Source organism: Carassius auratus, chromosome 21 (assembly GCF_003368295.1).
Source record: "Carassius auratus strain Wakin chromosome 21, ASM336829v1, whole genome shotgun sequence".
NCBI classification, from domain to species: Eukaryota; Metazoa; Chordata; class Actinopteri; order Cypriniformes; family Cyprinidae; genus Carassius; species Carassius auratus.
Genome location: NC_039263.1, coordinates 3,150,609 through 3,175,886, shown reverse-complemented (window position 1 = coordinate 3,175,886; position 25,278 = coordinate 3,150,609). Strand labels below are relative to the sequence as shown.

General features: G+C 36.0%; 1 protein-coding gene across 2 annotated transcripts in view; it reads right to left on the bottom strand.

Moving 5' to 3' along the window:
• The window catches only part of LOC113038228 (gamma-aminobutyric acid receptor subunit beta-2), an 82,874-nt gene that overhangs the window by 10,691 nt on the left and 46,905 nt on the right, over positions 1 to 25,278 (bottom strand). For both annotated transcript variants that reach the window (XM_026195498.1, XM_026195499.1), the window contains exons 5-6: positions 21,742 to 21,824; positions 1,598 to 1,735 (exon numbers count right to left, since the gene is read on the bottom strand). In XM_026195498.1, the coding sequence (XP_026051283.1) occupies positions 1,598 to 1,735; positions 21,742 to 21,824 (221 nt within the window). The remainder of the gene's footprint in view (positions 1 to 1,597; positions 1,736 to 21,741; positions 21,825 to 25,278) is intronic.

Sequence of the window (25,278 nt, the reverse complement as noted above, 5' to 3'; positions counted from 1 at the left end):
TAAGCATTAGGAAACAGTTAATTCATTTTTTATAAAGCATTAATAGACATTTATAAGCAGTTTATAAATACAGATATAAATGCTTTATACCTGATTTAAAAGCATATCTATAATGTATTTAATAATTGTTTTTTCATACTTTATTAATGATCAATTTATCATTTCTAAATTAAGTATAGCATTATTTACACACCAGTTATTAAGGAGTTGTCAGTGGTTCATAAGATCACTTAGAAATTGTAAGTAAATGATTAATAAACTATTTAAATGTGCATTCTTACATCTTTTTATTCAGACATATAGTAATAGTTACTTATAGTGTTAATAAATGGTTTATTAACATCTATTTCTACTGTAATTCAGGGTTAATTCAGATTTGCATAACACCACCCAAATGTTCACGCAAAGAAAGAAGGTGTAACATTTTTTCTGGCTGTTGCCATTGGCGCCATGTCGTTACGTTGTGAAACTACTTTGTTTGTTCTTCCAAAAGAGGACACAACTAGAAATCAGTGGTTAAGTTGTATTTGCAACACTGTTCTAGAACAATTCAACATAATTATTCAGATGTGTGCAGCACATTTTATGGAGAACTGTTTGCTGATCTTGGGATAGAAGAATATAATGCTGTCTGTTCTAAAGTGAGGACTATTTATGCCCTGTAAAGCTTTTACAAATGAGATTTAAAGGCTGTTAATATTTCTATGTTCTGTATCACTGTGTTGTGTTTGTTTCTGTTTTTTGTTTAGAAGATAACTGAGCCTTTAAATATCCTTTATAAATGCTTCACAAGACATAACTACTCCTCACTTTAGATGAGCTCACATAAATAGTTAACTGACCACTACTAAATGCTTTATAACTAGCTGAATTTACTACATTTCTTGTGATCTTATGAATCACTGGCAACTCCTAAATAACTGGTTTGTAAATAATGCTATACTTCATTGAGAAATGATAAACTGATCATGAATAAAGTATGAAAATACAATTATTAAAAACATTATAGATATGCTCTTATATCAAGAATAAATGATTTATATATGTATTTATAAACTGCTTATTACTGTCTATTAATGCTTTATAAATTATGAATTATCTGTTTACTAATGCTTAATTAATGATTAATAGTTTGCAGTTATTATAAAGTGTTACCGAACCTTGGACTGAATTATTCTATGTGGAACCAAAAATGGTTCTTCTAAGGCATCGCTGTGAAGAACCTTTTAAGCACCTTTATTTTAAGAGTGTATTTGAATATGAGGGTGCAAAACAAAAATAAAAAATAAAATAATAATAATCTAAATATTGACAAAAAAGTTGTCCAAATAAAGTTCTTAGCAATGCATATTACTGATCAAAAATGATGTTTTGATATTTTTATGGTCGAAAACTTACAAAATATCTTCATGGAACGTGACCTTACTGAATATAATAATGATTTTTGCCATAAAAGAAAAATCAGTCATTTTGACCCATACGATGTACTGCTGGCTATTTCTACAAATATACCTGAGCTACTGATGACTGCTTTTGTCACATATATATTTCAGTTCTCAACTTATTCCTAAAGCGTTGTGTAGTTTGGTTTTATTACCTGTCGAAAACACCACGTTTTTAGAGATGAGCTTGTAGTCCACTATGGAGAACTGAGGGAGCTCTATCCTTTCAACCCCTGTTACTGCATGATCTCCTCCTCGCCAGTAAAACTCGATGTCATCTGTGGTGTAGCCGTCTGAGGGACAAACAGACTGATATTAAAACATATTTGGGTGGATGTCGTGTGATTGAGGTCCCATTTGTCTGAAGTCTTGGTGTGACCATTTAACTGAAACTGAAATTGCAAAAATAGTAATAAATGTCAAAAATAATAATAATGTCCCTTAAGTCAAATTAAAAGCAACCATAATGCCTATTATTGCTATTGCGAGTCTGTTTATATGTATATGAATAACATTTTAAAGCATGTATGCATGCATAATTAAAAAAAACAACAACAAAAAAAAAAACAGTTTACTGGCTCAGCTTTAAACAATTTGTATAATCTTGCACTTCACAGCCTCACATAAATGAACACACACCAGATCCAAAAAACAAGATGTTTTCGAAGCTATATGCATCTGTGATGTTGCCACATAACACAACAATACATTTTAGGGAAAATGCAAACTAATTCTTGAATTATAAGAAATTAACAATCTTACTTGTTCTTAAATGGTTGGAAAAATAAAAACTTTGTCAGGATGTAAACAGTCAGGTAAAGCAAACTACTAAAAAGCTACAGTGTCTTTCTTTATTCGTTAAAAACCTCACTTATTCATAATTTAAAATGTTCAATTTTTAAAAGCATGCTAAGATGTGAAGAATTCCTAATGAAGAGAAGTAAATTTAAGTTCATCTGAGAACATTTGAGAAGAGCTCTGAAATAGACCTGCACTGATATGATATAATAAAAACAGAGGAACGTGTTTGTGCTGCATGTTTTCATTTATTTTTTGTGGACTTGAGGTCAAGCTGAACCTGTGTTATGTTAGAGCGGAGGATAAGTGCATGCAAGCCTTGGGTCAAACTCATTGTCAAGTCAAATCATACAGCAGTCCGTTTCTGACCTCAGCTGCGGAAAAAAAAGCCTTCATACATATTCAAGCGAAACATGAGATATTGTGTTTGCTTCAGTGCTCTCTATGCCGAAACTGACAGAAACACGAACGGCAGCCCATCAATGATTGAGAAACATTGTATTGTATGGCGTCAGACCAGAAAACTTCTTTTGGCCTCGCATAATCCTCTCGTGGACAATCCTCCCGTTATTAGACTGACGGCCCAAACACAAAAGAAAAGTAGATCAGAGAGAAAGATCCACAGCAGGAGAAGTGTTAGCGTTCCCACGTAAACACCCAAGCTACCAAAGATTACGAAAGAGCAAGTTGTATCATCAAAAGAACCACATTTTGAGAAAGCAATTGTATTTTACCCAGCACACAAGAATTTAACCTTGACAAGTGAGTTAACAACTAACTCTACATATGCGTAACATAAAAACATACGACAGAGGAGTGGTGTTCTTGTTCTCCAGCAAGACTTGTGAGTGCATGAATAAATTGTGTGGCTACACATATATACATATATATATATATATATATATATATATATATATATATATATATATATATATATATATATATATATATTAGTAAAACTGTAAAATAAATAAGTAAAAAATAAATACATAAGTAAAAAAAAAAAAAAAAGTCAAATAAAGAAATAAATATAAATTAATAGATAGATATTGGTTTGTGAAATGTTTGTATTGTTGATCCATGAATTAATTGTGTCCAGTTATTTATTACAGGAATTACCTGAATATCCAGATTTATCTTTTATCGCATTACTCTTTTGTGTTCAACAATCATTACACCTTACAAACATGACATCATATTGTTTTGCAGGAAATAATGGCATTTGAGTGGTTGGTTGGGCCATTCAAAGCCACTTAACTCCATTGTTTCTATGTCATTGAGCCTGACTTAGCAAATTAGCTTTGGCTAACATTCCTGTCAGTGCTCTTACATCACTACATTTGAACCGCTCCGCTAGCTGTAAACCACGTGCACATGAGCTCCAGCATGAGGAGATGGAAAAGCAGTGGTGTTCAACTAATACTATAGTCATCTCTAACAAACCCAAGTAAACTTTGTTTTCCATATTAGACAGCTTCTTAATTGAAACACAGCATAAAAACTGCTGATTTGGAAGGTTGTAACGTCCTTTCTGGCTCTCAGTTTTTAGATTCTTTCAATTTTATCACACACCTTGGTTTTTGGTCCGATTTAGTTCTGACGGCTTGGCACATCAGAACATTTACACTTATGCGTAGGTGACAGGAACAGTAAGTAGGAAAAAATATATAGTTTTTATTGCAATGCTTCACTTTACTTAAAAGCAAAATAAGATTTCACTTGCATACATTCCTAGTGAACTTTGTACTGTTAAATAAATAAATGGTAGTATTGATGCACCAATCATAGGTTTTATAGCCGATTTCAATTGCCTTTTATTTATTTATTTTTTAAGCAAGAGACAAGAAAGATTGAAAATATATGAAGCCTACATGAACAAGATGTTTACTAGCTCTGTTAGAAACCATATTTACATTTACATGTAATCATTTATCAGACACTTTTATCTAAAGCAACTTTAAAAAAATGAGAACAACAGAAGCAATGAGATCAACATGAGAACAACAACCGTATACAAGTGCCAGGACAAGTGTCAGCTAGTCTAGCACAGAACGCATAGCTGTCACGGTTCACAGGTTTGCTTGCTCATTTTGTGTGTACTGCACTGATCTGATTGCCTATCAGCGCCAGCAGCGCTGACAAGCAATCACATCAGTTGCAGGTGTGTCTCGTTTATAAGCCCTATATGTAGGGCTGTGTCAGACAGTCAGTCAGCCTTGGTACCACAGGTACCTGAATTAACCAAACAGTTGCAACATCTGAGAGTTGAGCCTGCCCAGGTGCCCACTGCGCCTAATCCACCACCTACGGATCGTCCTGCCGACAATCCGGAGCCCCGTCTGCCTCCTCCTGCTGCCTATGCTGGTGAGCCACATCTATGTCGATCATTTTTGACAAAATGCTCTGTTTTTTTTATCTCTACAGCACTCATCATTTCCCACTGAGGAATCTAAAGCGGCTTTTGTCATTACTATTTGTCATTTTTTCATTTCCTATTGTCCAGGTTACAATTACATCAAACCTGATGCACTGTCCCGCATTTTGACCAATCTGAACGCCCGTTTCTCCCGAGTCCATCGTTCCACATAATTGTGTGGTTTCAATGTTGACCTGGGAGATCGAGTCGAAGGTCCGCATGGCCTTAGATAGGGTAGTGCCTCCGCCCGGATGTTGACTGGGTTGTTTATTTGTGCCAGAGAAATTGCTGTCCAACGTCATTCGGTGGGGTCATTGTTCCAAGGTGGCGTGTCATCCAGGAGTCAATCGTACCATTTTTCTCATTAAGCAACGGTTCTGGTGGCAAACTATGGCTCGTGACACTTATCATTTTGTATTGGACTGCTCGTTCTGTACCAGTTGTAAGTGTTCCACTCGCCTTCCTGCTGGGCTCCTTCAACCATTGTCAGTTCCTTCGGTCACATATTGCAATAGATTTTGTTACAGGTCTCCCTGCCTCACAGGGTAACACAGTGGTTTTAACTGTGGTGGACAGGTTCTCGAAGGCTGTGCATTTTATCCATCTGCCCAAATTGCCATCAGCCAGAGAGACAGCAGTTGCTGTCATAGACCACGTGTTTCGTATCCATTGCCTGCTGACAGACATGGTCTTTGACCGGGTTCCTCAGTTTATATCCAAATTTTGGATAGAGTTTTGTTGGTTGCTGGGGGCGAATGTCAGTCTTTCTTCTGGGTTTCATCCCAGGAGTAACGGTCAGACGGAGCGGGCCAACCAACATTTGAGTCACAGAATCCATCCTCTTGGAGTCAGCATATCTCATGGCTTGAGTATGCGCATAGCTCATTACAAATGTCGTCCACGGGCCTTTCTTCGTTTGAGTGTAGTTTAGGGTACCAGCCACCAATTTCTCCTAGTCTGGCATCTGAAGTTGCAGTCCCCTCTGCTCACAAATTCATCCAGGGGTGCAGAGACATCTGAATAATGGCCAGGGGGACCCTTCACCAGGTGGGTTTGCGCACTAAGGTCCAGGCCAATCACCATCGGTTGAAACCTCTCGTCTACATCGATGGTCAAATAGTGTGGCTTTCATCTGCTGATATTCCTCTCCGCTCCGTTTGTAGAAAATTAGCTCCTAAATTCATTGGCCCATTTACCATAACCAAGATCCTTAGTCCGGTGACGGTCCGCCTCAAACTCCCTCCGGCATACTGGAGGATTCACCCCGCCTTCCATGTATCTAAAATCAAGCCAGTTTTTTGTTCGACTATTAATCCGCCTGTCCCGGTTCCCCCACCGCCGCGACTTGTAGATGGGGAACCAGCCTCTTCGGTTAATCTTATCCTGGACTCAAGGCGGAGGGGACGTGGATTCCAGTACTTAGTGGACTGGGAGGGTTATGGTCTGGAGGAGTGGAGTTGGGTCCCTGCCTGGGACATATTGGATCATTCCCTTATCGACGCATTCAATCGCCCCAGGTAGGACCCTCTGAGAGCGTCAGGTGACACTCCTAGGGGGTGGGGTAATGTCACGGTTTACAGGTTTGCTTGTTCATTTTGTGTGTACTGCACTGATCTGATTGCCTATCTACGCCAGCTGCGCTGACGAGCAATCAGCAGGTGTGTCTCGTTTATTAGCCCTATATGTAGTGTCAGTCAGGTTCAGTGTCAGATCGTTTGGTTTGCTGTCTCTGTTCTGTGCAGTTCTGGTCCCACTCTTGGTTTGCATGGAGATCCAGCTTGTATGTCTGCTTGAACTCTGGTCTGCCTATGTTTGAGGATCGTCGCAGCACATCACATTTCTCGTCTGCCCTGCTTGGAGTCTACACTGCAGTTGTCGTGTTTCCTAGGACCTGCTTGGTGCCCGTTGTCTGCCAGCAATTCTGTTTGGTCTACTGACTGTTTCATTAAACCTTATTACTACTCCCTGCTGGATTCTTGCGTATGATTCCTGACACATAGCTATATTTTCTTTTTATTATATAAAGAATATAATAGAAAACGTAAGTGCTAGTATTAGTTGGTCTTTATATACTTTTTTTTTTTTTTTTTTTTTATATATATAAATGAGTAAAGACTCGGCTGTTCGAATTGAGATTGGGAGGTTATTCCATCAGCTGGGCACAGTCCAGGAAGCCTTATAAGTCCAGGAAGCCTATATTTTGAGCCTCAAGGCTTCGTTCACTTGCAAAATGCAAGCTTCTGGAGGGCACATAAGTTTGAACTAGTGAGTTTAGGTATAATGGTGCACCACCAGTAGTCATCTTGTAGGCAAGCATTAGTATCTTGAATTTGATGTGAGCGGCTATTGGTAGCCAGTGTAACCTGACGAGAAGAGGAGTAACATGAGCTTTTTTGGCTCATTGAAGACAACCCTCGCTGCTGCATTCTGGATGAGCTGTAGAAGCTGGATAGAACATGCAAGAAGGCCTGCCAGGAGAGCGTTACAATAGTCCAGTCTGGAGAGAACAAGAGCTCGGACAAAGAAGTTGTGTGATCTAAAATAAGAGGCAATAATTAGTTTATTCCTTCTGCAATTAAGCTATCAAATAACATTTTTGGGGATTATTTCTAGTTTTGATCTTTCTACTATATGTTTTATGTGATGTGGTAGTTATATTTCTGAACCTAGGATACATTCCACTCAGGGAAAATAAACTATTCCTTAACCTTAATGATCCAAACAAAGATGCTACACACATGTTGAATGAGCAGTATTCAATTTCGATTAGATTGGATTATTTCAACATTTGAAGAAAAACAGAATGGGCCTTCTATATATCTGTGAAAATATGCCACATAAAACATTACTGCACTAAACTAAAACACCAGACAGGCTTCATGAGACACAAATTCACTCTCTGACAGCAAAGAATTAACAAAGCAGCGCAGTGCTTATAAACCCTACTTTAATATGTATTATACAGAGACAAGATAAAAAAAGAAAATACCATCTAAACTTTTCTGAAGACAGTTCCCCATATCAATAAATTCACATAAACCACCCACTCTTAATTCAATATTGAGGATTTTCTTGCAGTATTTCGCACATCATGAATGATTGCAATATAGTTCTGTAACTGAGATTTTCAGAACAATAAATAAATAAAATACACAAATGATGTCTCGCATATCACTGCGGTACAGTTTGTACAACATGTTTACATGCATGTTCTATGCTGGGCATAGTTTTAGTTGATGTAACAGTAAATATACAAAATCTTATCTTCATTAAACCAATGTTTCATAATTAATGAAGTTTTCAAATATACCTGACCTAAATATTTACATGAAAATAAATAGTAGAGTAATTATACTGACAGCATCTTAGCAGAGCTTTGGAACAGAGTGTATGCAGCTCAAAAAAAGTTTTAAAACATTGTCTCTGACTCTTACTTATTTTATGTCTCTGAAAACATTCATGCTGTGAAATTTGCTTAAATTTGCTTGGATGAGGACAAATGTTCTGAATATTGCCTCCCATGAAAGCATTATGGAAATGACTAAGGATTAAAACATAAATAACCTGCAGTTAGGATGCACTTCAATGGTGTCTGAACTGCTCTTAATAAGGGCTGGTCTGCCTAATAAAGAATGAAAAAAGATGAAAACTCACCCCGAGTGTCGAGGTGGGACTGGAGAGGCCAAAGGCCCTCTAGTTAAATATCTTCTGATGCTTCTTTATATGCATGTTATGGAATCGCCTGCTAGCACATTCAACAAAAAAGGGAAAGCACGTCTAAATGGGGAATATCTCCAGGAGTACATGTATGCCTCTACAGAAATGCTTGATCCAGATGGTTCAAAGCTTCTTTAATCCTATTTCTACTGTGCAATTAAAAGTGTCCCTTAATTCGCATATGGTATATCATCAACTTAACTTTGCACAAACATGGCGCATGAGAATCTGAAACAAGACACCTATACAAGCAAACTTCTTTATATGGTAGAGGAGATATGCCTTTCAAGAATTGCTTCTGACGGCTGCCGGCTCTGTGTGCTGTGCTTCAGCAGTGCAGAAAATTTGAGAAATATGCAGAGGCCTGGTAAAACGAGATTAGGCCATCAAAAGTAAAATAAAAGTAAAACACTATGTTAAGTCACCTCCATGAAAAACACATGCTTTCCTTATACCCTATTTTGTTATTTTATGTGACAAAAATATTAAGATCAACTTCAATTGCTGATTTATTCATACAACTCAAACAATTTCATGTGCAATTAATTTTATGTATAAGCATAATAATAATCATTATTATTATTAAATAATCATAATTTAAACTGCACTCAACCAGTCATCAAACAACGTAGAAAAATGACATATATAAAACGATTTAATTTGAGGCCTGATTACAAACATTGATAGCTTCCAAGCTTTTTTTGAAAAGGGAACACATTCACTATTAACTCTGAGTTTTCCCATCAATAAACTACTAATTCACTGCTTATTAATAGTAGGTGTGGGGCAGGTCACAGGATCTAAAATATGGTCATGCGGAATAAGACATTAAAATGTGCTTTATAAATACAAACATATATAAAACCAATGCAACCGGTTCTTGACTCAAGAACGAGTCAGTCTGTTGTTCGTTATCTGGCTCGGCTCGTTGTTCATCTTCAGTTCTCTCTTCACAGCAGTTCAGTCAGTGTACTGTTTGAGTACATGAATTACTCCGGGATATTGGTTTGTTTGAACTCAGTGGGAGTGTCAGCCACATTAAACAAGTTAACAGCTTAAGTCATTTGTGGATTAATGCGTATTAGAGATGCGAACCGTTTAAAACGATTCAGTTCGATTTGGTGAACTGGTTCAAGAAGATCCGGTTACATCGAATGATTTCGTTCACGAACCGGATATCACAAACTGCAGTGAATGAGCTCACAACGAAAGCTCTCGGACTAAATCTAAAATATCTTAAACTGTGTTCTGAAGATGATCGGAGGTCTTACGGGTTTGGAACAACATGAGGGTGAGTTATTAATGACATAATTTTCATTTTTGGGTGAACTAACCCTTTAATGTCTTGTGAGCTCAAAAGCAACATGTTTGTAAGAAACAAATCTATCTTCAAACCATTTTTTCCTAATAAAATACCAGTTCATAATACATAATAACGCTACCTCCAATGTTAATTTCTCCAAACTATTCTTTTAACAGGTGTAGCGAATCAGCTCAAAGGGCAAATATGAATAATCAATTATAACTATTTATGATTAATTATAAATGTTTAGATCCTCTGTAAGTATATACTTGACCTCTCAGTGTCAACTGTCTGTCAATTGTAAGAACGTTACTTTCCTGTTCAAGGAAATAACTTTCTTACTGTACAATACTACTCCGAGCATGAAGCTAAAATCTGCGTGATTAGGGACTCCAGTTACGAGCAAACAATGAACAACCTCAAGTGTGATACAAATAAGACTTTATTAACTACATAAACACTTAAACTAATCTAACACACACACACACACACACACACACACACACACACACACACACACACACAAACGTTTGTTTTTGCGAAAAGTGGGTTCATCCCATAGGTGTAATGGTTTTTATACTGTACAAAACCCTAACCCTCACAGGAAACTTTGTGAATTTTAACTTTCTCAAAAAAAATAAAAAAATAAATACAAAACTCATTCTGTATGATTTATAAGTGTTTTGAAAAAATGGGGACATGGGTTATGTCCTCATAAGTCACCCTCTCCTTGTAATACCTGAATCTAGAAGAAGCGCCTGATCTGGTGATCAGTGATCTATATAGGGTGACGATGTCACACCCTCAGGATTTGAGTGAGCCAATGAGGAATTGTACCTTTTGGAGGGAAGTTTTACAACCTTTTGTCCTCAAGCATATGTTTCACATCTGGTCTTTGATTGGATACTGATGAAGAAACGAATAAAGATTCTGGTAAAACAAATACCTTCCATGGGTACCAACATATAATATAAACAAACATTTAGACCATTAAAAATGCAGCCGAAATGTACCAAACATGGCATTCCTATGATAGTATAGCAATAGTATGCTATTCTAAAATATTAATTTGAAAGAGTAAGTATCAATACATAAGTGAAACACATTGAGAGGAAAATTAAAGAAATGGGGAAATTGAGTATATGTTCCTACATTTCTCAAGTGGTTATATCTAGAGATAGATATAGTAAGGATGGACTGTCTAGTACAATGGTACATTTGTCTGTTTCAAAGTGAATTTAGAGTGAAAACTCTACATTTCTTTGAGGTGTAAAACATTGATATATTGATGTTACCATGGTAACCAGAGGCCTGTTCTGCCCTTTTTGAGGTCATAGTTGCATTTCAGGGGAAGGGTCCATAGATCCTTTGGTTAGATGAGGGGACGTTAAATATATATCTTTATGTGTGTGTGTGTGTGTGTGTGTGTGTGATTGGACCAAATGCTACACAGGTCAGTACACAACCATCTCTAACTCTGGTGCTCTGTGTGGATGCTTGATTTATTTATATCAAACTTGACAACATGAAGGCTTGTAATGAGATAAGTTTGCCGGGACGTCCTTCACCAACATTGTCTCCAATTAAGCTGATATCTGCAGACAAACACAAATGAACAGAGAGGCAGCAGTTCTCAATGAAGAGCTAAACCTGTCTGTCTCTTGTCTGGCCTTGGTGCTGTTGGTCTTCCATCAGTCTGAGTAACGATCAGTGCCTGGCAGAATGACACTTCACACACTTCATATTGATCCCTCATCCCAAACTCTTTAACATCTTCAGTGTAAAGGCCACGAAGAGCATGCATCTTATATAAAACTTAGTGCTGTCAAAATTAGCGCGTTAACGCATTCGATTAACTTGAAATATTTAACGCGTTAAAAAAAAATAACGCAATTAACGCGGTTGCAGTTTTTTTTTATTTCCGGTTGAGGCCTATGTGTGTTCAACGTGCAAAGAAATATGGATAAGACCAAGGAAGGACTTTTAGACGGAAAGTTTCAGTATAAAACTCTGCCGGATTACTCTTCAGTCTGCCACAAGAAACATTACTCTTCATTCAGTCTGCCACAAGAAACAGCAACATTAAAATCATGAACTCAAATGTCATTGTTTAAAAAACAAAAAAACAAAAAAAAAACAATGACTGTAACAGTGCGTAAATCAGACCTTTCTGTAACGCTAACGTTAATAAGCTTAAACGAAAATAACGAAATAATTGTGTAGCGGAGTATTTTTTGTACACAGTGCCGCGAACTGTCAATCACTCCTGTACGCGTGCATCACTGTCCTCCTCCAGCTGCAGCAACTTGCGCTCTCTCTCTTCATCAAGCTTTAAAACAAAAAGGGGACAAAAAGATCATATTGTCTTTGTGCATAGGCTATAGAATAATTAGATAAATAAATATCTAAATTTGTGCCTTGCCGTCTACGGTATTTTTTTAGAACTTAGAAAAAAGATGCTGCATCCAATGAGCAGCCAGCGGGGGCTGCAGGACGACTCAACCTCCGCAGACAGTTTTTAATGTTTATCAGACAATAAATACTTAAAATTTTGCTTTAGTCGGGACAATTAGGGCCAGATTCGGGAGTCGGGACAACAGTTTAGATTTCGGGACTGTCCCGAATTTTTCGGGACGTCTGGTCACCCTTCCTGAAAGAGCTGCATTACTTCATTAGCTTGAGTCTGACCTGCAGTGATAGGATTCAAATTTGGTGAGGTGTCAGTCAGCGAATCATCTGATTCTAGTCTTGTTCCTGCAGTATTCAGAGTCTGAAGCCAAGAAAACATATTAAGTGTTGTTGTTAACTGTATTTGATTTTTAACCGAACCGAGTGTGGTGTACACTCATAACGAGTTTCACACACCTTCTCCGGCCACGTTGAGTTGTTGACACTTAACAGTGGGAAAAGCGACACATGCACTAATCACTTGTATAATTTAAGGGTGAATGGGTAATGTAGTTTCTGCTCTGGGTGGGATGAATTAGGAAGCTTGCATTGTGAAGGGCGCTCTGAAAATCGGCAGTGCAGGTAAAAGATTAAAACCTCTATTAAAACAGATGTCCAAATGAGCGTACCGGTACGCTACAAGCACGTTCTGGGCGCACGGAGAGGTGGCGGTACGCTCAAGAGCTATATTTGGAAGTGGCGGTACTGAGTACTGGTGCGTACCAGCCCACTTAAAGCACTGGCAATGACTATACTTTGGAATTTTTTTGCAGTCCACTTAGAATTCAACATGGAAATCATTTTTGTTTTTTATTGGCATTGATTGTTTTGAAATTCAAATGGTACTAACATGCCTGTGTTTTTATTTCTGTAATAAATATGGCTTTCAAGCCAACAGTTAATTTGGAGGATATTGATGGTTTATTGCAGGTATGTTGTTTACATGAGAAAATCTGTGTTACAAGTTAAACAAAAATTCCAATAAACAATCATATTTTGAATTTAAATAATTTTAGTTTAACCTGCAATGCATAGGCTATTGGTAAATGCCTTAACATACAAGTTTTAGAAATTAATATAATTATTTTTTTTTTAATGAAGATTTTGATGATTTATGACTTAATGAAGAGATAAATGGATTTGTGCAGCTGCATTTTTGTTATTGCACCTTGGTTAGAGTCACATTCAGTCTAGTTGTACATCATGGCAGATATTCGTTTTGCAGCTCTCCTTCAGGCCAAGTCGCAGTTCATTTCTCAATGCATGACATTTCCTCAAGACATAGACCGAGCAGCCAACAGCGATCTGGCTGCCCAGTGAAAAGTTGGGGGTGATTTGGTGGGCTGTGATGAGGTAAATGCTGCACTGAAATTCCTGGAAACACAGAAAGCATAATCTCGGCCATCTATTTATTGTGACCTAAAATATGTTTTGCAAACAAGTAAACTGTTTCTACCAGCACCTCATACGTCCAATTAGGGCTTAACCCCTTTACGGGCAAACATCGCCGACGGCCCCAGTTTATTATTGTTTCACTTTCACAGCACATTAAACTTCACTCTCTTACTTGATCTGGACAAACTGTGCATCAACTGAAAGTTTAAAGACTCTAGCTTCGATATTTGACCAATATTTTGATACAACACTGTTACAGTGACAGATATTTAGTGATTTATGTCAGGAGTGCAAAATAATAAATCCGTATTATGCCCCATTTTGAATAGAAATTCACAACTCACTCATATTCAGTCACGTCAAGAGCGGTTTATTTGTGTTCACATAGACTCACTGAACAGCGTCAATAAGGATTTATAGACCAAAGATGCATATCTGCGGAGATATATGGATATATTTACTGATGTTTACTTCATATTTCTTCAGACAGAATCGTCATTTCTATTCATTTTCCACTGATTTACGCGATCTGATGATAAATAGCCTCTTCCAGAGCCGTCTCTGTGTGTTTGCTTCCGTGTACTCGAGCTGTGACCCAGACAGACTCTGATTGGACGTTGGGCTTGTCAATCTGACAGTCCCAAAACCAGACAGCGTCAGATCGTGTCACATGGTTCGTGAACAGTTCCTGGTTCATATCTGCTCACAACAACACTGAAACACCTCTGTATACACGAAATATCCGAATAATAAACCCGCGATTACGATAGAAAAGCTTGGTATGAGATTTTCTTGAGATCTGGGGCATTTTATAAAATATACAAAAAAATGTACATGGGAAATGCTAACTTGTGCAGCGATGAAAAAGGCTACAAATAGCATATTTTTACAATTGTAAACGACCAAATTCCACCCCTGATCGCTAAAGGAAGTTATTATAAAGACTCGATCGGGGTTTAAAGTGAGTTTTGTATAAAAGTGTACTAATAATTTCATAAATTGTCTGATGTAGCTTGATGCTAACCTTAGCTCCGATGCTACTAATAGCAGGTGCTTTTCTTCTTCATAATGCATTTTTGTCTCAATAATTCACGTAAGGTCGTAGAAAAATGTTTTGTTGTATTTTTATAGTAAGACTTTTGATAAATAAGGGCTAAATGCAAAGAGAGACTGAAGTGAGATCGCTGCTTTGTTGCTTTGTAAAGCCTGAAAAACCACAATCAATGCTAATAAAGGTGGAATAAAAACAAAAGAATAATGATAAAAGAATAATGCGGATAATGTGTCATACCTGGCGGAGGTGTGAAAGACTCGTTTGGTGAGAACAATGGAATAACAGATAGGGATTAATCGGGCAGTTTTCACAGCCAAACACACACAAAATACACTGGAGAGTTTACATGTGAGATCTCACAGAGATGACAAGGGCCATAAATCAATCTGATTAGCCTTCTCTAAAAAACACACATGACATGGCCTTAGAAAATATTTCATAAAATTCACAGTTTTACAGATTAGATTATGAAATTTCTAATGAAGTTTTGAAAGACTTGTGGCTTTAGCTACACTCTATTTCTAAACTCATATCTTACATCAACACATTTTTTAAATACATTTAAAAAATATGTTTTTAATATTTTTATTTTTGTTTTTATGTTTGAGCTTATATATCTCTATTATCATAACAGTCTGAGTGATTCTGATTCCTGAACAGTAAACTTTAAAGTGTCAGCTTTGTGAACATATGTTGAATATGTATCTAGTCAGAAAGAATCATGAGCAGAAACCTTTTTATTTTGGGTATGTCATTTCTGTCTCCATGCCAAAAAAGGAGGTGACTACAAAGGGGTTAAGGAAAAAAAAAAAGTGTATGGTGCAATTTTGGGGTTTCTGTTTACACTAATTATAATGCAGTTCATGCCTGAGGGGATTTCCCTGTTTCCGATTTCCATGTAAACTCAAATGAGCAAAGCATTCTCAATTTTTAAGCCAGGGAAAAGTTCCCACATGCTGAAGAGTCTGATGTTCTATAGTTGTATATGTTATAATGAATTGCTTAGCTACAGATAAATAATCATAAATTGTCCCAACCCAAACCTGCCAACCCTTATTAAATATTCATGAGTGAATGTGAATGTGAGTGTGATTGCCAATACACTGACATGCTATACTCCTGTTTCATTTTATTTGTAACTATATGTAGTTCCATCAGAGATGTAAAAACAGTTATTAAAATTGGTTTCATGTTTATTGCTTACTGTACTTGTCTTTATTCAGTGTCATTAATCTCATGAATAAGAAATGAATCAGAATTGACTATATATATATATATATATATATATATATATATATATATATATATATATATATATATATATATATGTATGTATGTTGTTTTATAATCTTTAATAGTAAACATTGACTTCCATCTCTTCTCCAGTGATGTGTGCACCAGAGCTAGGCCTCCGGCAACCTGTCACTCACAGGATCACAGCGATTAGCAAACGACATCGCTCCAATCATCAAATCAATTCCCTATAGACACAATCAAGTGTTTGAGAATCTTGTTTGAGAAGCTGTTTCACATGAACTTGCATCACAATTGATTTTGTTAGGGGTTAACCCTTTAGACGATTGGAAGAAGGAGTAAAAAGTCATACACCTGGCACATTTATATTATGTTGAAATGGGTACGTATCGCTGTGTTTTTATTATGATGCTTCGGGGACGTATTGCTCTGGTTCAGAATTCAAATATCCGTGGACTGTAACTAAAAGTTAATGCTCTGTCATATTGGAAGGAAGTATGCCAAAACCAACCCTAACCCTACCAGACAGTGTTAACAAATGCAAAACTGCTATTATATAAAAGCATATCTGTTGATGCAGTCCTCCGAAGCTCGTCGCCTCTCAAGTACATCTCCTTACTCCATTTACTACCGAAAAAAACACTACCACCTATGAAAACCCATGGATATCAAGCTGGATATGTGTGATGCTAAAATAAAAAAAAATAAAAATAAAAACATCAGCTTTCAACTCATAACATGATATATTTCTAGTAAATGTGTGGAAAATGATGCTTTATTAATTGAAACTCTGTAGAACGCTGTGGGTGTTTTACTGCCTCTAGTGTTTATTTTGTAAACTGCAGCATATGTACTAATTGGAATGTATTTGTGCCTCGCTAAAAAGTGAACCCAGGTACGTTTATGCTGTGAGACCAGGTAGCAACTAACAGTATACGTAAACTTAATTTATATTATAGTTGCAATACTAAAGAAACACTGAAATGTAAAATATTTACATTCTGAATTCAGATATTACTACTGTTACTCTAAAAGTACACTTAAATGTAAACTTTTATAGACTAAAAGTGACCTAATTTAGTCCCAAGTTTTGAAATAGTACACATACAGTACAAGTATAATACTAGTACATTAGATATCACTACATACTACACGAGTAGTATGCATTTATATGACATAATCTACATTTAAACATATACTATGTTTAATTAATAAAATAAACCTGAAGGGTCAGGCTTTAGTTTAACTTATAACTATAACTTTTGCCTCAATAAACCTATTAAGCTGCTTAAAAATAGTAAGGTAGTTGTACTGTATATGGAGTCGGATTAAGGGATCTAAAATATGATCATACAGAATAATATGTGCTTTACAAGTACTAACGAACAGCTAATATGCTAGTGATTAACAAGTAGCTAGTTAATGGTAAGAATTGGTGCCTAAACTAAAGTGTTACCACTTGAAGTATAATTCTTTGTAATATTATTTATTTTAAAAGCTGCAGATAAAGCTGTATGTTTTACAAGAAAATATTTTAGTTTTCTACTTCAAAATTTCACATTTAATTCAATTTGTTACTTGACATTTCTTTGTAATTGTGAAACTTAGCAGCAGAATTTGCCAGAAAATCACCTCAACTTGACAATATTTGCACAGTGCCCAAAAAATAAATAATAATAATAATTTTTGAAATGCATCAAGAATCGCTATGGTATTATATAGTGACTCTGAAATTACATAGCCGAGATTACCATCCCCTTTTTAAAATAAGATAGTTATATTAGCTGTTGCTATAACCCTAGCACAATACCTTGCCCACACAGTTTAACAGGAGCGGGGGATCTGCCTCCCATCAAATCAGTGTCATCCACGTCTGAGCCCAATGACAGCCTCGTGACACAACACCACACCACTGACAGCCATCCCTGATCTTATCCTCCTCACAGCTGTCAGAAATTCAGCATTGGACTTTATTTCTGTTTTTGTTTCTCCATGAATGCACCTGGTGTCTGTAACGATGTACCTGGACTGCCATCAATCCACTGGCCAATTCATCTCAATATCAGCATGAAATCTGGTCCACACTGTAACTTAATCTGACCAACAACTGCCTGCTTACACAAGTACAGACCATTTCACTAAAATATAAAGCTGTCAGTCACAGTTTGTCAAAGTTGTATATGCTGTTAATCAGCAATTATTTGGAACAAGATCACAGTTCTACAGCAAACTTTGCAATCATAATTACTGACATTATTCGTCGCAAAGATCAAACATTTAGCATTAGATTGTTCAATGAACATAGGGTGGACATGTTTATTTATTTATTTTTAATTGCACTTCTGTGCATGTTTCTTACATTTTTATTTTGAGGGTTTGTCTGTCATTTATTATTATTAGGTGTGGTATTATTAATATGATTTAAATATGCATATCTAATTATTTAAAGTAATTTTAAATGAGTCTCCTAATTTGATTTGTCTCAGAATTGATTGATATATTTAGAAGCTGTTTTTTCCCAAACAAGTTGCATAATAACCACCTTTTAAATCTTGACAATGGTTGGGAATACAATTTTATATATATATAGCTCAGTCTGTCTTGTGTGTGTTATGCATGAATAGACTGCTGGAGTCCCTTCAGAGGATGACCTGACCATCTGATCCCACTAAAGATTTTTGCAAATAGCCTTGTCATGCATTTAGTATACATTCATCAATATGTGCTCGCTGGGAAAGGACCCTGTGACCTCGGCTTGGCTATAGGTAATGCTGGAGTACAGCTGGTGCTCTCAGCACACTCTGTGTTCTCACAATCCTCTGCGGAGGCAACTTGAAAGAAAGTGAAACTTTTGAGAAACTTGGACAGAGCTCAGGAAATAAAAACGGCAAAACCTATTAGATAAAAGTTCACGGGATTCTCAGAGGATTTGAGGTTATGGACACATTATGCTCGCTGACAGGCTGTCAATACATCTGTCGATACGGAGTACCATTTCACAATTAAAAGAAAGAAAAGAGAGAGAGAAAGAGAAAGAGAAAGAGAAAGAAAGGAAGAAAAATCTTTCTTAGCTGAGAATCCACTAACTTGAATATTACATTATGAGCCCAATATGAAACAAGGAAGGATTTGTGCATTTTCACTTTGTCTTAGCATTAAGCATTAGCTGTTCTCTACAGTGCAGCGAGTGTGTTGGAGTTCACAAGAGCACAATTAGCAAGTGTACACATGTCCCTTTTCTAATCTCCTCCAGCTCTGAGCTTTCCGTCTCTCTGCTTTAAAAGCAGCAGGCAGTGGGCCGTACGTAATGGCGGACGCTGGAGGATTCCTGCTGGATCTCTGCTCTCTCCCAGTGCACACCACATGTATAGTCACAATTAGATTTGATTAGGCCTTTTCTGCTCATGGCGCTGCATGGCACGAATGCTGACTGGCTCTCTTTATCTCCTGACTTTATGAACATGAAGGTCATTCTAATTAAGGTAATGGTGGAGTACGGCTGGCTTTCTCTCTGCACACACACACTGTGCTCTCAGATTGTTTCTAGTGTTCACAAAACCCTTAGAATTCAATCTGAATTGGTCAGGATTCCAAATTAGAATGATGACTGCAGTTAACTTGTTTGACATATACTTGAAACTCTCAAGGTTAAGGTCAAGGTCATTTTTATTTATATAGCAAAACAACATAAATGCTGACCAAAGTACATCACAATAACACATGGAAAAGAAGACGTCTTACAAAAAAATAATAATAATTAACCAACAACTTGAGCCATAAAACTCAATAAAAATAAAGACTAAGAATTTAACTAACTAAGACTAACATATCTAAAAACATGAATAAGCTTGACAAAATAAACATTTTAAAAGATTATTTAAATGATGAAGAGGAGGATAACCTAATAGGTTAAAGTGTTGGATTCCATATCTTAGGGGCTAATACAGAAAAGGATTTGTGTAGTTTAAAGATGATCTAAGATATCTTCAGGGGAATTATGGACAAATAAGATCTGAGATATAAACTGGTGCTAGACCGTGCAAGAAATCACAACCATGTAATCAGTTCTGAATTTAACTGGTAGCCAATGTAATAAATGAGGGGTTATCTGCTCACTCTTTTTCTTTTATATATATAGTTTGGTAAATAAGTTCAGACCATTCATTTTCATACCAACCAAACATTTTTTTTAAATACTATAAATAACCTTTTGTTGTTGTTGTTGTTGTTTATCATAAATTAAGTGCAATAATACTATCATTACTATTATTATTAATTGTTTTATTTTTGATAGCTATATTTTATGGGTCACACTATGTGCAGTTTGAGCACCAAACCAAATCTCCAGGTGCTTTCATGAGAACCAGATTAAAAAAAACTTTGAATGTCCTTTAAAACACATGGACAAGCCATCGTCAGTAGCAGTGATGCCAAACGAATGTCAATTAAAGTCATCCTGTCCAGACAATGCTGTGTATGCATTAAATTGACGTTCCCAGAATTCCCTGCATTACATCTTGAATTATTATTTATTTATTTTTTTCTTTGAAAGAACTATGTTTCTACTTATCAGTCATGTGTATAATATTTACATTTATATTCAGTCGTTTACCAGACGGCTTTATACTTTGCCACTTACAAATGAGGACAATAGAATTAACCAAAATCAACAAAAGAGCAGTAATATACATGTGTAATAACAAGTCTCGGTTAGCTTAACCCAGCCCATATAACAAGGGCTTTTTAAATAATACAATAGTTAAAAAGAAAACAGATAGAATAGAATAAGAATAGAGCAAGCCAGTGTTAGAGGTAGTCTTTTTTTGCTTTTGTAATTGCATAATAAATGAAAAGAAAACAGATAGAATACAAAAAGATTAGAAATCTAGTTTTTTTATGTATTTATATTTTTTTAAGTATAGAATTAGAATAGAGAGTGTTAAAGTTAGAGGGTCAAATAAAGATGGAAGAGATTCTTGAAGATGGCAGGAGGGAACATTTAATTTAAAAGTCCATAAAAGTGACTTTGTGCTTCTTTGGGATGGCACAATCAAGTTATCTTCACTTGCAGAACACAAGCTTCTAGAGGAACATAAGTCTGAAGTAATGAATTTAGGCAAATGAGTGCAGAGCCAGTGATGTTTTTTAGGCAAATATCAATGCCATGACTGAGCTTTGGAAGCCAGTGCAAATTGATAAACAGAAGTGTGACGTGTATTCTTGTCAGCTCATAAAAAAAAAATGTATCTTCCACATTCTGTATTAATTGTAAAGGTTTGATAGAACTGGCCGGAAGACCTGCCCAGAGATTATTAGTGTTGTAGGTTACATCAGATTCAGTTTCATGTGTGTCACCGTGATGGTATTTAGTGTTTGTGACATCTTATTTATATAGCTTGTGGAAAACCAGCTTGTGATGAGCTTTAGTTTATCATGTGACTTACTCATCACCACTTGATTGTGATGGTTATATGTGTATTACAAATATTTCAGAACGTCAACAGGATGGTATATTGATATTATATAAGTCAATGAAATACACTTTTTTCATCAGAAAATTTGTTAAATCCGTAAACCCTAAATGTTTTATTAACAGTAAAATTTTATCAACCACAGCTGCCAATGTTTACTATAAATATAACAGTTTTTTGTTGCTGTTGTTCTTGGTGTTTTTTTTTTTTTGTTTGTTTGTTTGTTTTTTACAGTGTATATATTTGCAATATAAACCTGGGATTTTTGTTTGTTATTATGGGCTATGCAGTGCAAAGTATGGTGGGAAAATAATTGTAATCATTTTAGTGTATGGGATATAATAACATCTAGAAAAAGCATTATATATAAAATGTGTTTATATCTGATGAATATGAAAAATTGATGCAGAGAAAGAAAGAAGAAAGTCTTGTGGGACACTCACAGCTCTCGATTTCCAGCGTGCAGTTCTGTTCATCAAGCGGGTATCTGCGCAAGTCCATCATGCAGGCGGCTGTGGTCGTAATCCTGCACACATAGAGCACACATAAGCAACTATTTCTCTAGCGTTATACATTTGTGTCCATGCCTGAGTAATTTATTTTCAACATACAATACTCTTTCACATACCTTTGTCTTTTTTCATCATATTTTATTCATGTAATGTTTTTTTTCAAGGCAAAGTGCATAAAATAATTTTTAAAACCGGTTTCCTGAACACTTTCCCCATCACCCCACAAACACACCAACGTATATGAATAATACATAAATGCAATATATGGAAACACTTTAGTATAGGGACCAATTCTCACTATGAACTAGCTGCTTCTTGGTATTCCTATTGCTAAAATTGTAATAGCTCTTTATTAGTAATTAAAAAGCACATATTCTACATATTCCTAGTACCTAAACTTAACAATTACCTTACTCTGTAAATATAACTTAGTACCACAGAACCTAGAACCCCCCCAAAAATATCATAAAATAACCACCACTCAAACAACAACAGAGGATAAACATGTGCATGTTCCTGCACAAGATAACTTTATTATAACTGCAAAATGTCAAAAATGCAATTCAAATTAGATGCATTACCACAACTAAGGGTTTTACATGCCTAAAGATAAATAGAATAAATAAAGCTTAAAAAATATGTTCTTGAAATCAACAATCACATGTAAATGTTGACTCTTCACTAACAGCTTTACAGATCCAGTTCATTTCTGGTGGATACAATCAACCATACTGTATATATTCCTGAATAAAGATGATATTCTATGAGGGAAATATTGCCATTCAGTCACTGGCACTTGCTGCAAAACAGAGATTGTTTTTAGAGTACTACAATGTGCTTTATTTATAGCTGTGTAAAGAATGTAAGTTAATATAACCATCTCACTACACCTACTTTTAGATCTATGACTGCAATGTCAAGTCTAAAAAGCTTTTAGTGAACTGAATAGTCCCTGTTTTCCTCTTCAAAACCGAAAGCATGTGAAATGAGCAATAGAGAGTGTTTGAACTCAGAGAAGGTGTTCACGGTGCTGCAAACATTCACTGCAGTGGTCGGTGCAGGAGAAATCCTCTTGCAGGGATTGATAGATGAGCGAAAATCTGTGTCCTAGTTTCAAGTCATGCCAGAATCACCTTGCCTCCGTGTCGTAGCTGTGGATCCCATAGCAAGTGGGAATACCAAAGAAAAGAGGGCAAGCAAAAGGGTTATTAATATCTTCTTTGATGTATATGTTACAGTATATCGCACTGGTAATAGTGCAGGTGCTCCTAACAGAGACGTAGATTCAGATTCTACAAGAGTGTTTGGATATCGCTTCCTTTAATAACAAGGTATCATTAAAAAAATTCTGCTGAATATGAGAAAAAGAGTGCAGAATGGGCCAGATAATGGTACAGGCTTTCTAACAAAATAATAATCTCACGCTCAAGACTTAACCGCGAAGAAACACAAATAATTACCCCAACATCATTTATAGTGGGGGAAAAAATGATTAGAACACTAGTATTTCCACCAGCTAAAGCAAAAGATAGAAATAACTGACTTAAAACCATTTTTAGCTGGTGAAAATACTAGTGTTGTGATTATTTTGGCACACCTCTTTATGCCATTCAAAGTGACAAATAGAAGAAAGAGATTTTGCAAGACACCTTTCTTCTGAGTTGCAAAGGCTCCTGGGGTCTGCTTATTAATATTGAAAAGCTATTTGTTTTTAATAAAGCCTGTATTGGCTTTGGTTGGGGAGATAATTAAACATTGCATTCATTTTGGAAGGGAACAGCAATGAGAGACAGCTGGCCTGGTCTAGGGCAGCACTTTTTACCTTTCAAAGTTATAACCTGCCAAAATCGCTCAAGCAGAATAAGGGCCCTGGGTGTGTTAGTCGACTGGCAAACCTCTGCGAGAACAAAGAGGAAAAAGAATGATATTAATTCCTCAGGGAGAACTTGTTCAGATTGCTAAATTTGCTAGCAGGGCTGGCAGCTGTTGTTAAAGTAGCAAATGGTGTTCGTGAGAGTTTCAGGGTAAGAGACTACTTAGACAAGTTGACATACAAGTGAAGACTTTCCTCCATCAGCAGGATAAGTGCTTCGCCTTAAATAAAGTGCATCAAAATATACAGAGCTGACTCAGTGCTGTTTACCCGAATTTTAGCCAAGATTAAGAAGCATTTTACAATTGTTTAACTCAATTTCCTATAATCACTCCAATTATAAGTTATTACATTGCAAAGTATGCTTTGATTGTCATAATAGTTTGAATAAAGTACTGTTTACTAAAAAAAGTTGAATCACAATATTTCCAAAATGGCATTATAATCGTATTATAAATGTGCATGCAAATATAGTGACGCATGTTGAACATCCAGATTACCTTCATACTACACACATTCATTCATACAGAGCATATTTTTAAGTCTTACTTCTACAAAACGAACCTAGTGTTTGATTTCTGAGGCAGCAATAATATAATTATACAAGCCTTTAAACTGGGTCAAACTAGTCAGACTGGTCATTGCCAGGAGTTTGAGTGATATATACATGTAAACATATGCCAAACAGTTCAGTTGATGAAACTGTTCAATTGATCATTTATTGAAACAGCATATTTCTGCTGAATAGCCCAGATATGCATGAAACGCCACTGACTGTGTCCTGGAAATCTGAAAAAGACTCTTTAACACCATAGTGGATAGAAAATTCAGAACAGCTGTTTAAAAATGAAATCAACAGCAGATATAGTGGAAGAAAGTGGTTACACAAGAGAGCTTTTTGGTTATTTAAAAACTCTGGACTGTACAAATGCAATATGACATGAACAGTAGATGGATATAGCTCTGTACCGACATGACTGTGAGCTGTGCTGATACAGAGCCATATCACACTCCTGCTCATGAGATATTGTTCATATACAGATGGGAAAGTTCAGAAGAGTACAAGATTGAGTAGAGGTATGAACACAAAAGATCAGATATTTGCCACATTTAAAGTACAGCGAGATAACAAAATGACAATTACCTTAGCTCAAGTATACAGAAGTTCTCAAGGAAAAGAAACACCAGGTACACCAGATGAGCAGAATAATTATTTTTATAATGAATAAATGAGCATATATATCTGCTTAAACCGGTAAATATATATAGAGTAAATATTTAACTCTAATGACTGCTAGTTGACATGTAATTAGACTATAAAAAAGTAGACTATAAAAAAATGTGTTACCTACAGAATTACTAAATGAGTGCATTGCAGGAGACTGCAGAATATAAATGACCGGTAATGTGACATAAACATTGTGAATGAAAAAGCTTGCAGTAACAGATGGCTTTCAAACCATCAAATCTATTCTATATTTCAGAGGAAATGTCATTTCAGCTGATCTACAATGACGTTTGATAATGATGGCAAACTTGAAACTCTTGATTGCATAAATGGACTAAGAGCAGGGCAAGTTGTCACAAAGTTAGTT